At 36.7% G+C, this 16,735-nt stretch overlaps 1 protein-coding gene across 6 annotated transcripts in view; it reads right to left on the bottom strand.

Annotated features, from left to right (window-relative positions):
• Positions 1-16,735, bottom strand: part of SLIT3 (slit guidance ligand 3) — a 515,831-nt gene that overhangs the window by 76,105 nt on the left and 422,991 nt on the right. For all 6 annotated transcript variants that reach the window (XM_027468588.3, XM_027468587.3, XM_027468585.3 and 3 more), the window contains 4 exons: positions 16,557-16,628; positions 10,672-10,743; positions 6,813-6,976; positions 2,234-2,358 (listed from right to left, as the gene is read on the bottom strand). In XM_027468588.3, coding sequence (XP_027324389.1) covers positions 2,234-2,358; positions 6,813-6,976; positions 10,672-10,743; positions 16,557-16,628 — 433 coding nt within the window. The remainder of the gene's footprint in view (positions 1-2,233; positions 2,359-6,812; positions 6,977-10,671; positions 10,744-16,556; positions 16,629-16,735) is intronic.

The raw sequence follows: 16,735 nt of genomic DNA, 5'->3' as shown, positions 1-16,735 counted from the left end.
TCATTTTTACTCAAAAACCTGTGGTAAAGACACAGAGTTCTTTTTTTCTTATTAAATTTCCCCCAATTCTCCCCATGCTGTTATCCAGTCAGTATTTTTAAACTCTGCTTTAAGTGCTATGCCTGGGTCTGTTTGCTCTTTGCCATGCTTGGATGACATCTTGGTGCTTAGAAGCACACAAGTGGTTTTGGGTTTTGCATTCACTGAATGTTACCTAAGAAAGTTTGTGAGAGAGCAGAAAGTCTGGATGCCCTATGAGATATTTAAACTGAGTCAGTTCAAGAGTTTATCGAAGCCTTTCTAAGTAAAAAGATGTACACTAAGGTCTAACTGTAATCTAACTAGAGGATTATTCTTGATTATTCTCCCTTTGTAAACATGTCTTCTAATAGTATAAATGCATCTGATATATGTATATTGTAAAAAAAAAAAAAAAAAAAAAAAGGAAAAGAAAGATAAGCTCAATAACTACCGTATTTCTACTCTGAATATAACCTGGATATCTGTTCCAGCAAGCGTGCTTTACAGAGAAAGGCATACAAAGATATCTAATATTTTCCTGCTAGTTCAGAAAGCTTTTATTTTTGAGGTTATCCTAACAGTCACACAAACCCATATGAAAAATTCAATCTAGATTATGTTAAATATCAAATTAAAATGACCATTAGTCTATTAACCTGAGGAGATAAATAGACAGAGCTTCCCTTGTTACAAATCAGTTGTTACCAAGTAGCTAGTTTCAGTAGAATGAATTTTTGACAATGTGGTCTTTTAACATCCTGGAAGTTTCAGGTTGATATTTCAATAGGTAGAAGGATTTTTAATGAGAGGAAATTTCCAATGATTTTTTAAGTGATTTTAAATGATTTAAGAGAACAGAGATTATTCCTGTATTACTCCTGAGTACTAGGTAAGGGGGCACAAGGGTGAAACAGCAATGAGCTTCACATCTTTCCTCTTCCAATCTTTCAGGGATCCACCACGATTACTCTCTTACCATCTAGGATGTACCCCAGGTAAATACAGAAGGGAAATGGTGATATCATCTTCTCCAACTAATTCCTAAATCCTACTTGGAATGTAAGACATGGATATTTGTGCTTACGTCCTACATGTATGTCTGGCTATGAGTTTTTTTTGTCTATAGCTCTCATTACTCTGTTTTATAAGCATCTGATTTAACTGACCAAGACTCTGTAAGAAATACCCAATGAGGCAAATAAAACCACAATTTAAAAGATGCAACCTACTTCTTTGGTCCTAACATCCTCTCTGTCAGCCTGTGAACAGATCATATGCCTCATTTATTACTTTTATTTGATCCCTCAGTTACTGACTATGGAGCTATATATATTCCAGTTATATCAACTCTGAAAAAAAGTCTTGGTAGCCTTAAGCTCTAATGATGCAATGTTTATCAAGGGATTTATACATCACTAATGAAGAAATAACATTACTCAATGACACAATTTTCCAATTTTTAAATCTGTTATCTAGAAATTGCCATTGCATGCTCACAACACTTAGCATCTACAGAATTTCACATTTTCAGATCACTATACAGACAGTACTCAGAAGTCAGAGACAGCTGAGCTAGTGGTTATCAATTATCACCTTTTTGCTAATCAGTCTATGTGAGATGGATGAAAGCTAGCAGGTAGCACATTCTGTGACAGTAGATGAGACAAGTACTTAATTTTCATCTGAACTGCCTTTCCTTTGGCATGGCAGTCTATGAAACAGTTATCTCGATGTTGGCAGAAGAAATGAAAATGAAGATAAAATCAACTCGCCATTTCATATAGATGTCTATGTCTATGTATCACAGAATCAGAGAACACGCAAGGTTGGAGGCAACCTCTGAAAATTGTCTAGTCCAGCCCCCCCCCTCAAAGCATGGTCAACTAGAGCAGATTGCTCAGGACGCATCTGTATAGTGATAGCACAGAGGGAAAGAAATACCTTAGAAATACATAGAATGAAATAATTAAAATAATTAAAAATAATAAAATAAAATAAAAAATATTAAAAAATAATACATAGAATAAAAGAAAAACATAGGATAAAATTTTGCAGTAGAGCACAGTTGAAAGGTCACATACAATCTGCTTAAGGAAGTGATCTGTTGAGCTTGGTTGCCTGTAAAATTGACTTCTCATGGTATAACAATTAAGAAAATAGAAGGGACGGAGAATACTTTATTGCTTTTCATGTAGTTCATTTGTAGGCGTACCTTGAAGCCAAAAGGGCAAGTGCATTGATAAAACTCCACTGGATCATTGTTGCATGTCCCATTGTTCTTGCACGGATTGGAGAGGCAGGGGTTACACTTGGACACAACATTGATATCTACTGGCTCTGGAAAGGCAAAACACAGTGTATTAATGAAATTAATACTTCCTTATACAATACAAATACAATACGAAATTAATACTCTCATATACATTTTTTCTTAATGCAGTATTTACCCTATGTTGGCAAAAATGCGCATTCTGTGGGTGCAACTTTACACAACACTAAGGATTCACAGGGATTATGGGGATTTTAAGTACTTAAATCAAGTGCTGGGGAAGTCTCAGTGATGCTTATATTCTGCACATGCGAACATCAGCTCTGAAAAAATATATTGGGATCTCCAGAGAAAGGGCTTATATATATATATATGGCTTATAGCAATTTGTCCTTCTCTCAGTGCTGGAAATTCTGCAACAGCAACCACATGGGAACTATAACATGACATTTCTATGGCTGGTAACAAGAATGAAAGTGCAGATTCAACAGCAGAAATGAAAAACATGCATAAGAAAGATTTAGTTAGAGGCTTATGGGAATGTTTAGGTGCAAAGTGTTCTACCATCCTTAGCTTTACCAGAGTTTAAAACTTATTTTCCTCCTGTTCTGCCCAGACAAAAGACCATCAACATTCAGGTACCTTGGCAAAATGTAACAAAGATAAACATGCAAATATGCAAATATATGCAGGTAAATACACACATCTGTATTTAAATAGCATTTAATAAATGACATTTTTGAACATAACCCATCCAGAAAAGTAGTGAAATTCATGGGCAAATAAGAAATAGAACAAAAAAACAAATCAATACCAACTATATTTCACGTATTGAATCAATCGGCATTTAATTAGAGATGTTACAGAAAGCTAATTAAGACCACTCCATTTACAATTAAGAAAATGGTGATTGTGAAGTGGCCAAATTTCAACTATTAATGCCCTGACAGCTTTTACATGTAAAAATTAAAGCATAACACTTCAAAAAGTCTTAAATTATATCAAGCAGTAATGAATCTAAAATATTTTTATCTCGTTTTTAAGGTAATGCATTTTAAAATATCTTAAAGTTGATACTGTGATGATCAGAAGTGGACACTGACCTTCTGTTCCTGAATGATAAATGATAAGCAAGAATGAATTGTGATACATCCTGAAAGTGAAGAATAGCTTATACTAGAGAGCAGGTGGAGCTGTAGAGTGTTACAAAAACTAGAGATGAAAGATCCCTTGTAGTCAAGAATTTGCTTTGGAGTGTCCTCTATGAGATATAAGCTCTCATTATTAACTTTGAATACTTGCACAGCACCAACAGGGGGTAAAGAACATCACGGGAACAGGTACCAAGGAATCTGAGCTGAAAAGTGCTTACAATATAAAGGCTTTATCCTGATCCTGTACTGATGGTAGTGTTAACATGGCTGATGAGTGCAGCACAGTTGATTGCAGAATGAGACACACAGTAATGGTGAAAAATATACAAGTAACAAATCCAAAAAAAAAAAAAAAAAAAAAAAAAGAAGACTGTTTCCTCTTCTATCTTTGGGTTTTATGTCTGTCTAAATACCAGACATGTTTTTAACTTAGAGTTAGGATAGCAAGAGGAAATAACATTTGCATTTCTGGCACTGGCAGGGGTGGAGTGCAACACATCTGAACTGCTTTTAGCTTGCTCCTCTCAGAACAGGCAAAGGTGGCTGCTTGGTGAGCTCACAAGACAGACAGCAGTGCTGCTCTTCTATTTGATTTTGAGGTCACTAAACCAGAATTCATTATTTATTTTCTAATATACAAACATACATTTTCCATTTATTCCTATGGCACAGATCAAAGCTAATCAATGTAGGAGCTAATAAGAACAGTGTTAGTTCCTAGCACTTAAGTAGTTCATTAGTTGGTCCATGGGGATTTGATTTATAAATCCATATAGCAAAATGCCCTCAGCCCAGCACATTCCTTTCCTCTACTGCATAACTAGGAGGGCAATTTAATAAAAAACAGATCTGAGTTTGCATGACTTGCACATTATATACTTTTATTTTCTTGGCTCTGCTGAGACATAACCTTCTGCTCAGACACACACTAAAAACGTAATTTTAACAAGAGTAAGTTAAACTACTTTTTATTTTATTTTATTTTTTTTAATGTAAAAGTTACGGGAGGCCACAGAGGATATCTGCACAACCTTTATACAAGCATCTCAAGGTCCTGAGCTTGGTGTGGGCTGACATCTGCAGCAATGATCCAGGCTTTTTTGAGGCAGGGGGCACTTCAGCACACCCTGAGCTCTTTGCGAGCAATATTGGAGAAAGGGTTGAACCTACATATGCAGAAGTAGTGACATATTCCTGGTCACTGTGTCATCCCACAGACAGTGTTGTTCTGCTGGCTCATGGCACAGCCACAACGCTCCCTACCACAGGCCACATAGGTAAAACTGCACTTGGCACTGCAAAAAATTCTGTCACTTTGCCATTAAAGAGTATCACTGATGTCCTGGTGAAACAGCACAATGCACTGGATGTTAAATGTGCACATGAGAATTGGGTTCAGTTGCTATTAGATTACCAGATCACGCACTGTTTTTCAATGTATATAAATAAATTGTGATGAGAAAGGGTGAATTTTACTAGGGTCTGGAGCTTCTTGGAGTGTACTAACACTTGTTCAGACCATCAATAACTTCTACTTGTCCAGACTTTGCATCAATGCTTTTCTCCATTTCCATTCAGATAAAGACAGCCACATGGACAGCTAGGACAACAGAAAGCCCACCAGCTTCCTAGTGGACCTAACTGATACCTACATAAAAACATACAATTTTTTTCAATAGTCAGAATCACAGGCTTACTTAACTCTTGCCTGAGAGATGCTTGTTTAGTTTTGAAAATGAGCTTAGTTATTGATACAAAACAGCTTCAAAACAGAAGTCATCTGGCTTCTCCTGTTGGATTAATTTTCAGTCTCTGTTTAATACATAAGAATGATCACTTTCCTAATTTCACTTACTGCGAACAAGTGAATTCTTGATTTTTTTTTAGTATTTAGGGAATATTTGCACTTCACATTTGAGACTATTATAACACCTGTAGTTCTGATAACTATAGTCAAAGTTCTGATAGTTTTGAGACTGACATTTCAAAGCAATTAAATTATAAGGTTGCAGTTATTAAAAATATATTTGAAAGGCCATAAAATTCACCTCAGGCTTGGAAACCTGTGCTCTAAACCTACCTCAACACCATCATTTGTTTGTTCAGCAGTTTAATCTCAGCCTCTATAAAATTGTGGTGCCAAGCAATATTGTAAGTGTTCATGGCACTGAGAGAGACATAAAAACAGACTTTCTGCCCTCATTTTAAAAACAGACTACTGATCCATCTTTTCTACTATAAATATAGCTCTATCTCCAGATGAGGGGCGGCCTGCAGCTCCCTCACAGGGGAGCGGAGGGGCAGGCGCTGAGCTCTGCTCTCTGGGGACAGCGACAGGACCCGAGGGAACGGCATGGAGCTGGGACAGGGGAGGGTCAGGCTGGGGGTTAGGGAAAGGTTCTGCACCCAGAGGTGGTCGGGCACTGGGACAGGCTGCCCAGGGATGTGGTCATGGCCCAGGCCCGTCAGAGCTCATGAAGCATTGGGACAACGCTCTCACACAGTCTGGTTTTGGGGTGGTGCTGTGTGGATCCAGGAGTTGGACTTGATGATCCTTGTGGGTCCCTTCCAACTTGGGATATTCTCTGATTCTATGATCTGCATATACTTACTGGCAATCTGAGCAAACCTCCAAAACTCCTTTTCCAATAAGAATATTTGGGTATAACCTAAGCTACATTCAACAACACACTACATACTTTATCCATAAGATGTGCTCCTTATCTTTTGTCTGACTGCTCTCTAATGTAGCATATTCCTGTCCATGACTATACCTAATTGTTAACAGCTGCACCTCATCCCTCTCCTGAATGCAGACTATATTCAGATGTGAAAGATTTTCCTTAACATATAGTTTCTGATACAGAGCTGATTAGAGCATGAAGTTGTTTGTGGATCTTCAAAAAAAAAAAAAAAAAAAAGTAATGTTGGTAAATATCTGTTTTCCACAAGAATTCTCAGTTTATTGGTTTTCAAGAATATGTAAAAAATAACTAGATAACTATATTTTAAAATAACCCTTATTTTTACCAAAGTTATCTGGGGTAGCTAGAAGGCCAAAACCAATTTATTTGCTCAACTAAATTATAACAACATCCTATATGCTAACTTGCTATTACATAATCTGGTGCAAACTTCATGAAGTCTAATTCCGAGGTCTGCTGTTTCTCATTCCAGTGGTAGAGGTAACTGCACTTTGTGGAAGAGCACTTGAAAATGCAACTTGAATGTAATCTGATGTTCAGAAAACAAAAGCCAAATCCAACTCTGTCTATACTCACTTTAAACCAGCTTGCAAGAGTATAGAAAGAAAGTGGTGCAGACAAAGAAAAGCAATAGGAAAGAACAGTCTCCCAGCTTGCTCCTACCTTTGCACTGGAAGTGGTGAGTCGGCGTTGTGAGCAGCAGCCTGTCCACCATGGTGTCGGGCCCACTGCAGCGCGCTATTCCCGGCTCTTTGTACCCTGCTTTCACCCACTCAGAAAGCCAGCGGAGGTTGCAATCACAGTGCAAAGGGTTAGTACCTAGTGCCCTAGTAGTATGTAAAAAAATTAACATCAGTTATTTTGGCTTGCAAGCAAAGATAACATCCCTGAATCTCATTAAGGCACATTTTACTCTCATATAGGAAAGCTTTATTTCAAATTGTGGGAAAAAAAATCTTCTGAATATTTAGAAAGTCTTCTAGAATTATCTCCTCCAGTATTTCTGCTCCTTTTCTTCCCATCATTAGTAACAGAGGTTTCATAAATACCTAACAATCAAGCATTTGTGCTTCAGGAATGTCAACAGACATGCATTGCTTTCATTAAATAAAAGAAACCAACCTGGAAAATTCAAGTCTTTGGCCATGGTGAGCATATTCTAACAGTGAATTGTGTTATTCAGTTTGGATCTGATGAGTCACGTTAATGTTGCCTCCCTGGATGAATCATGCACTAAAAGGGTACCCCTATTTTCAAAATTTCAACCTGGTATAAAGTTTGTTTATGTCTTTGAAAACATATTTGAAGGTTAACCCATCTCTTGAATGAGGTCACTTGGTTGAAGTAGATGTGTTCAAATAGCGTAATAATAATTCACCTAACTTTTTCATTATTAATGCAGATCTATCTGGGAAACAAACAAACAAACAAAATAACTTTTTACCCTAAGTTTAGGTGCCATCTTGACTCTTTCTTTTTCCTCATTAAAAAGTGTCTTTTTAGACAATGATTCAATCATAGACAAAGCTCGGACTTCAGAAAAGTAAGTATATAAACAATTAACTTTTGGAAGTGTAAAGATGCTGGATGTCAGTATTTATTTTGCTGAAAGTAAATGTAAGGCTTTAACTGTGCAACACCTCAACTGCAATGGGAAGAAAATTAACCAAATAGTTAAAGATAGGGAAGAGATCACTACATTTGTTAAAAACTATTTTTAAGATGGTATTTTAAACTCAATCTTCTTTCAAATATAAATATCAGACAGGATATTGCAATAGAAATCTCAGTAAATTTGTTGATACATTTCTATTGGAGTGACTAATGAACCCACTGTGCCCTAGACAGATTCATAATGAGGGTTCATAGGTTCAAATCCCGTCTAGAGCTCATTCATCAAAATTATATGTGTACAGCAGCACAGCATTAAAAAAATCCACCCATTCCTTCTGTAAATCCATTGCTTACAATAGAAAACTATTCAGTTGACTTTTTAACCCTGTAACTGTGATCAACCGGCTCACTTGTCCAAGGTCAAACAAAATGCAGCAGTGAATTTTGGACCCAGAAATTAACTTTAGCATCAAGCAACTGCAATACATAAAATGGGAGTGGGAGGACAACGGAAGGCCAGTTACCCATGTTAATTAATCTTTATAAAGTACATTGGAAATGAGGTTGCCCCACAGTCACTAGAAATGATTACCGATGACACTGTTGTATAACTACAGAAATTATAACACATATCTCTGTATCTTTTTTTTTTTTTCCTTCTCCTGCCTTCCCCCCATTTCTAGGAACTATTGTGAATTCTTGTGTTCTCATTCATGTGCTCTGACATATTCTATTTCTTTGCCCATTATAGCAAACTATTTTGAGAAGGTACAAATACCTTCTGCTATAATGAAATACAACCAACAACATTTCCAAAACATGCTGCAGATATTTCTGTTAAGCCTTTTTTTTAAAAAAAAAAATATATATATATATATATTTTTTAGGTAACTCTTAGAATAAGGACAAATAAACTGATCAGGTACAGCCAGACAATATATTTACAATGTAAAGGAAATTCAGTATCTTCTCCTAAGCTTTAAACAATGCTGGAAAAAGTGATTAAAGTACATAGATGTCAGTTTTGTTCCTCCAAATGCAAGCCATTTTAAATCTGTTATAAAAGACTTGACTAAAAACAGTAGTTTTGTCTATACTAGAAACATTTCTTTGCAATTCTGGTAGTTCATTTGACCCCTCTAAATTGTACTGAAGCAGAAGGCTGATCATACTGCTCAGCACCTTGGTAGTCAGCTTCCTCCAGTCCTAGTATCTATCTTACCCATAGCCACACGGAGCCTGTAAATTCAACAGAAAGTTTTGTTCCCCCTGAGTTATGAGTTTGATGAGTAGCAACCTCTTGTACCATTTTCAAATTTACTTAAAACACATGCTTTCTTATCAAAGATCTATGTATTAGGGCAACACAAGATTAATTTATTTTCAATTATGTATGACTGTGTTTTAATCAGCCCAGCTTTTTCTGGCTTGTGAAGAGCTTAAAAACTAGCAAGATCATTGTGTTTGCTAAAAGTTTCAGATGATCATGCTGTATCCTCTTTAAGAAACTGGAGACCACAACTGTACTGTAAAATTCAATTGTTCAGCATTGCAAATTACACCCCAGACAGGTCTTATTTATTTTATGGATCCTATTTATTACTGTTCATTTGAGCTTTGTGTATTTTACATTTCTGGCAGCACATACATCTAAACAGATAGACTGCAGTGACTGTATTGGGCCAAAGGGGTTTTTATCACTCCCTAAGGTGAACAGTTTACCCAGCAAAATTGTGTCTGCACTTCATTTAAAGTGAACCCCGAGGAAAATCCAAACAAATGGGGCATGATATGTTTATCTCTTGTGTTCTAAAAATACCCTCAGAAGCCAGATTCCCAGTATGGAAGGTGCACTTCCAAAAGGAGATACAGGACTTCAGCTCTGTCGGAGTTTCACTCCAAAACAGAACAGAAAATATGTTCAGACACATGTTCCAGAGAGCATGTTTAAGGTTGCAAAGACAGAAACAGAGATATAAAAGCTATATTAAATGTGCATATACACACACATACATTTTTATGTCTTGATATATGTATACACCATGATCAACTCATATGCATGAGGGCAGCATTACAGCAGAATATCCATGTACACTTGTGAAACTAATCATATCACAAAACAACCAAGACATACACAACCTTTTGATTACTTAAGGACAGTAACCAAGAAACATGGCATACAAAATTACTTTTCCTTTACATCTATTGTCTTATAATGTGCAGTATCACACATTATTTCAGTGAACAAGGATTTTCTGTTCACTATTTTGGCACCAACAGACTGTGTTTTGTAAAAATTGCAGCTATTTGTCTTTAAAGTTCTTTCATCAGTTGCATTGCATTTAAAAAATTGCATTTATCCTGGATCCCCGCCAATATGACAGTCATTTCTTGAAATACGTGAAACTTTTAATAATTTTTTAAAAAATTATGAAGAATTAATACTGCGGTATAACCAATTTCGCTATGATTAAAAATACATAGTCTGAAGCAGCAATTCATCAAGTTCATATACTGACAACATTTCTGTATGAAAAACATATGACATTTATTAAGCACAGAATTCACATTTGCTTAATATTTGTTCTTTGTGGGAGGTTTCCTGTCTCCCTCTCACACCATAACACACTCTGCATTTCACATAGACAATGCTGAAAGAAAGCATTAAACACAAAGTGCTCAGAAGAGGAAACCATCACATTTGCTCATTTGGTTTTCCTTAAGAAAATATTTTGGTAACTAATAACAACAGGTTCTAGTATTTAGTTTATTTCCTTTGAACTGTGAATATCCACAGCAGAATATGGAAAGTAAGCAGAAAAAACAGAAGAGATATACCATCTTAAATTTGCAGTAATCTGTACTGTTTTATAAATCTGAAACTGATGAACCAGACAGAAGTACTTACAGATGGGACAGGGATACCAGGTCGTTGAATGAACCTTCGGGAACACTGGAAATATCATTTCCATGGAGCGTCCTAGAAGAGGGGGGAAGTAGGAAGGTATCAAAGCATGGTATTGCCAGCTGCTCAGAAGTGAGGGAATTAGTGCTGAAGAATGATATTTAATTTTCCTTCTTTGTGAGTTTCTACAAGCTTCACAACTCACAAACTTCCATGCTACTTCTAGATGTCGACATTTAAAATAATGATACAATCAGAACTGTTGGTGACTAATGTTTTAAATTAAAAAGGTGACATACTATTTATGCTATTAAAAGTGTATTGATGACAAGCAGACCCTCACATACAGACCTGTAATTCTTTTACAGAATCCCATTAGCTGAAAACACAAAGAAAACAGAAGAGGGAAAATAAGAAATGTGAGAGTTAAATTAAATATTGACTTCAGAGAGACCCTAGGAGAGAGCAAGGGTCCATGAAGGCAAATATATCTGCACTTTGACATTGCAGTTTTCCATTCTTACAGTAGGAAATAACTCTGTGTGGTATTTTACAAATCTGTTTGATAAATAAATTTCTGTTACCAGTGAAAATACTTGTTTTAGGGTATTGTTAACAACATACAGCAGCAAATGAGTGTGATGGTCTGCAGGAGGGGACACGATGAGGTGTCAACTACATAAAAACTGTCTAAAAAGTGCACCAGAGAAGATATACAATTGCGTATTTTTTTATTTTTAATAAAAATAAAATAAACTATTCATCTGCAGCATCCTCTGCCTCACTGGATAACTATCTAGCAAAATATGGCATGGAGAAAAATATTTATGTAACTTTTCTAGTTTCTGTGTCACTGCCTGCCAGCTTAATACTTCACACAGTAACAGATAGAAAGAACTCTTAAGAGTCAATTCTGTTGGACCCCACTAACCCCTTCTCAAACAAAAGGTCATAGAGAAGTTGTAAAGGAAAAGGATATAATTTAGTGTTATTTTGTTTTGCACTGCTCCCCTGAGCTGCTTCAGTTATATAAGAATCCTGTAGTGTTTATGTCCACTTTTCCAGGTCCATCAAGTACTGTAAGGGCTCTAGATGGGGCAGAGGAGGTGCAAAACAGAAGCCCACTGTGTATCGGGTTTGTAGCAGCAATTTCCCTCGAGTCATTTATTTTCTAATTCACCTGGTGACTTATGGAACAAAGCAATCTCATCTTTTTGAGTTTCGTGACCGTTAAAGGTGCTTGAAATGGTGAAAAAGTCAAATATCTGGGCGGATGGAAATACAAAACAGCCCCAAATGAAAGTAAAAGCATCTCTTTTTCCATCCTTTCTCCACCCTAACACCACTCTCAGCCTCACCAGGATCTCTGTGATGCCTTATACCTCTTACAAATTTAACCTTTACACAGTGCCTTACACCAAGAAACACACAACAAGGAAAGCCAAGGTCCCCAAGGGTCCCCAAGGCCCCTTATCCTGTATCCTGGAAGCCAGGGATCTGCTGTGGGGGTGCGAGATATGTGAGCATAAGCAATGTTACCATGATCAAGTTTCCCAGTGTCTCATGGCAGGTACAGTTTCTATCTTACTATAAAGCAAAATTCTTCTACAGAGTATGAAACACCAAAAACTACAGCAGAACTGTCCTGATGGGATTGTTCTTACAGTTCTTGTCACAAAAACTTCCCTTTGTACCATCCAGACTCTGATATTTTCTTTTGAGCATACCTAAGTTTGGGCTATTAATATTTGTCATGTATAAGGAAGGATGGATCTTCAAGTGATTAATCCAAACACGAACAGGAAGGATGTGAAGTCCCACACGGTAACTCCAGATAAAACACACTGATTCTATACGGAATGACCAACTGACAGGGCCATACCCAAACAGCTGTAAGATAAGGAATGCCTATATTGGTGTCAGTATGCAAGATCATGCCTGATCAAAAAAATTATCAGCAAAATATTCCTTCCTTTAATGAAGTGAACATATTTAAATGAACAGAAACTCAGAATGAGCCTATGAGCTGATATTTTAAACTACTTAAAGATGTATGAGATGATTTCTCTTTCAACAGGAAGCGGAACTTGTATTTATCATCGTATCAGTTCTCTATTTTGTGAAGGTGTGCAACTGCTTTCCTACAGAAAATGTCTCGGAAACTTCTTTCCAAGAGAAACTGAAGAATAACAAAGCGATTCACCTCTAAGAAGGTAAGAAACTCCAAAAAAATAAACCCGTATTTAATTAATGACTTCACTACGTATCTCAAGCACTGAGATATGTTTCATGGATACAAGTGACTGCATGTTAATGAAAAGATTATGTCAGCAATATCTCCACCCGTGCAACTAAAATTAACTGATAAATGCTAAAAACCAGAAGAGTTACAGTATAAAATGGCAACAGAAGAATTCAGCAGTGCAATGAAATCTTTTTCCTCTTGGATCAACAATAAGAACACATTTATAACAAAAAACTTTGAGAGTAAGGGCTTGGTTTAACTCTTGAGCATTTGGACAGATAATGCCTACGCATGCTTTTTTATCTCCTTCAGGAGCACAACTTCTGGGTATCTCCTTGTTCAAATACTGGTAAACAGCAAGAGGCTGAATTTAAGGTGATGGGGATTCTATGCTTTGAGCCCATAATAGGACATTTGATTTCCTCAAGCAAAAACTTTCTTCCTCATGTAATCCTACTTTTACTTTGTTTTACTTTTTTTTTTTTTATATACTTTACATATAAAGACATGAACTAAACCTAAACGTTCCCAAGTCCTGCCTCCTAACCTGTTGTCTCCTAACGTTAGGTAACTATGAACACAAAGTGGGGGCTTTTCCAGTAAAGATCAATCTTTTCTGTAACGACAAAAACGTGGCTAAAAGCTTGGCTGGGCTTGCAGGATAACTACATAGAGTCATTCTGTGATGCAAACAAAAAGAAAAGAAACTAAGGCAATTAATATTTCTCTTAGGTCAATTCAGTGCACATATAACAATGAAAGTATATTGCAAAAAGTGGTTCCAAGGTGGTGTCTGTACAGTATATGCAGCAGTTTTATTATCACACATTACTCTGTGTGAGCTCTAAATCACCACTGCACTTCTCTACATAAATGTGAGCTCCTGAACTGCAGTTAAACATCCACTGGTTTTCAGTATAACTAGAATATCCCATGCTAGTAGAATATTCTGTAGCTCATTTAGCAGTTTTTCCATGAATATAACATGGAAATTTGTTTGGTGATCTGATAAAATATTTTTATTTCTAGACTTTCCCTCCTAATTAAATCAGGATGAAATGTCATAAATTGTAACACTGTCACACAATAAAAATAATCTTTAAAATAATCAATTCAGGTCAACCGGAGAGTTCTAACATTTTTAATTACTTTGTCTCAATCTCTGAGCTTTTTAAAACTATATTTAGCTTCTAAAAACATTAGCTTTGAATAAGAAAATCATAATTTTTCATTGCAATATTTTTGGTGGAAAAAACTACTGATATAGACTTTTGTGTGTTGAAAAAAAATCTTACAATTTTATGTTGAAATTGCTCCAAAGCACACTTTGGTTGCCATTATGGATAAGCCATGCAAAGATTAAAGGTCTGATTATGTAAACATTGATGTATATTCAGACTTAAACATTTTGACTCAGCCCTTTTCTCAGTTGGGCTTGTGCTGAAGTACAAAAAAAGGGTAAGAGACAGAGGAGAGAACCAGATATCTGTCAGAGATCAATTTCATCATACATCTATGATTATTCTGATTTTAAAATGCATATTTATTTTATTTACTGCACAGAGACAAAAATAAAAGAAAACAGAATCTGGAAGACACGGAAGTCTGTATGAGAAGAGTCTGTTACTTTCAAAGGCAAGCACTGCCAAAGGTAATGAGATATCTATATTCTTTTACTAAAAAAAAAAAAAATAAAGTGGAAATTGTTTTGCTGATGCTTTCTCTTTTAAATTCTCCTGAGAATATGGAAAATACATAACCGACAATAACAGATTGCATGCTGTCACTCGGAAGCCCATTTTCCCTCTGGAGAATTGATTTTTAATAACAACGTAGATGACATGTGGCAAAAGTTGTAGCTGATACCAGAGTTTTGTGGGCCATAATAAATCAAATCAATCTGGAGGTTTCCAAATGCACAGAGCAGAGAAAGAGATTCCCATTCAGGCTTCATTTCACTCATGCTGCTCTGCACAAGACAGGGGGGGCTTCTCCCTTGAAGAAGGAAGATATTTTCCAATTTGATTAACAGATCATTTAATAAAGCCAAAAGATTACAGCTGATACTCAAAATACTGCCCTTTGTTTCTGTACATATGTGGTTCTGCAAGAATAGGAGGAAAAAGAAAAATTGTAGCTATTGGAAAGAGTGAGACAGGGTATATCTACCCTATAATTCCATGTAGAGAGTCCCAAACTAGCTTTAATCAAGCTATCTTGCATATCAGAAGCAGGCCAGAAAGACAGCTCCACATGGAATAATTTATTTGGCCATGAAACTGAATATATTCATCTGTGGCTGAGTTTCAGGACTCATGTAACAACTCAAATGTGACCATCCTAGTGCACTAGAAATCAGAATCCCAAGCCAAACTTCAAAAAACAAATCCAAATCACGTATCTTCCGTGTTTTTAATAATGAAAACTGAGGGTCTAAATCTGTCTTGTAAGTTAGGAGGTTGAAATGTAGATTATCTATTTTACCACCCATACTGCAGTGTAACAGCTCTGTTGAATAGCATTGCCCTATAGCTTCCACTGTTGCCCATGTTGACAACTGGATTCCACACTTCAGGAGTCAGTACACAATAACCACTGCTCTTTATATTCACAGAAACTTCTGAATGAAAATGACAACTAACTTCTTAAAAAATAGCAAAAATGAATTTGAAGTTTCAAAGCACTCAGGACATCTTACTCAACTCCTCTGTTCTGGCCACGTGCACCAAGCCAAATAATCTCATCACAGATGAGCTATTTAATGTGTTTGCTCTCAGGTTACCGTACAAGTAATGAGTGTCCAAACAACTGCCCATGGGGTCACACATCCACACCAAGAACCAAGCAAAGTGAACTCAGGGTGAGCTTCTGATGGTCAGATGGAGAACGCAGTGAAAATGAGACTGAAGCAGGAGTCATTCTAGCAGATGCCTAAGAAAAGCATGTGGAGAGGAGAGGCTGCTTGCTTCTGAGCGTGCCCACACTCCTGTCACTGCGAGAAGAAATTTCCTTCACAGCATAACGAAATTTAAGATGGGCACGTCAGCATCACTGCTGCCCAGCCAGCCACTGGCTTGGCTTACTCATTGGTTTGGTGTGGGGACTTCTGACTTACCCTGTTCAGACTGCATTCTCTTATAAAAACTTGCCTATAGAAATCTAAGCAAACTGAAAATATCCTAAAGTTCAAGTTTTCAGTAAAGACACACTCTTGCTGAAGCATCCAATGGAAACTTACACTCTAAAACATGAAGAGTTTTCACAGGCAAGAAGTCCTTTCCTGTGGGATACGCAAAAATTTTTCAAGCAGGAGAGAAAGGCCCTATGCAGACTCTTGGAGGCCTGTTTGGCCCTATGCAGACTCTTGGAGGCCTGTTTGCTGGTAGATCCTGTCCCTGAACTATCAAAGAAAAAGTCATTCATCCTGCAAATATATAATTGCTTCTTTTCAAAGTTTAGTGTTCACCTGCTCTAGTCATTACTGGACATATTGCACCTAAGTACAAGTACATTGAAGCTAATTGTGTGAAAATATTTATGACTACTGAATCAAGCGAAAGCCATCTGCTCATTAAAAACCTCCCTGCCATCAACAGCATTCTAATAAGCTGCAACTCAGCTGCATTGAAAAAGTGGTACTTACAGCACTCGAAGAGACCTGAGCCCATTGAACGCGTGGACTGGAATGCACCGAAGTCTATTGTAACTCAAGATGCTGGTAGAATATGAGAACACAGTTACAACACTATTTTCTTTGATCATTTCACTACTAATTCAACCATGAAGAAGTACCGAAAGCCATACGCTTAAGTAACAAGATAT

Source organism: Anas platyrhynchos, chromosome 14 (genome assembly GCF_047663525.1).
Source record: "Anas platyrhynchos isolate ZD024472 breed Pekin duck chromosome 14, IASCAAS_PekinDuck_T2T, whole genome shotgun sequence".
NCBI lineage: Eukaryota > Metazoa > Chordata > Aves > Anseriformes > Anatidae > Anas > Anas platyrhynchos.
Note: the sequence above shows the minus strand (reverse complement) of the source record. Positions and strands in the feature narration are given on the sequence as shown.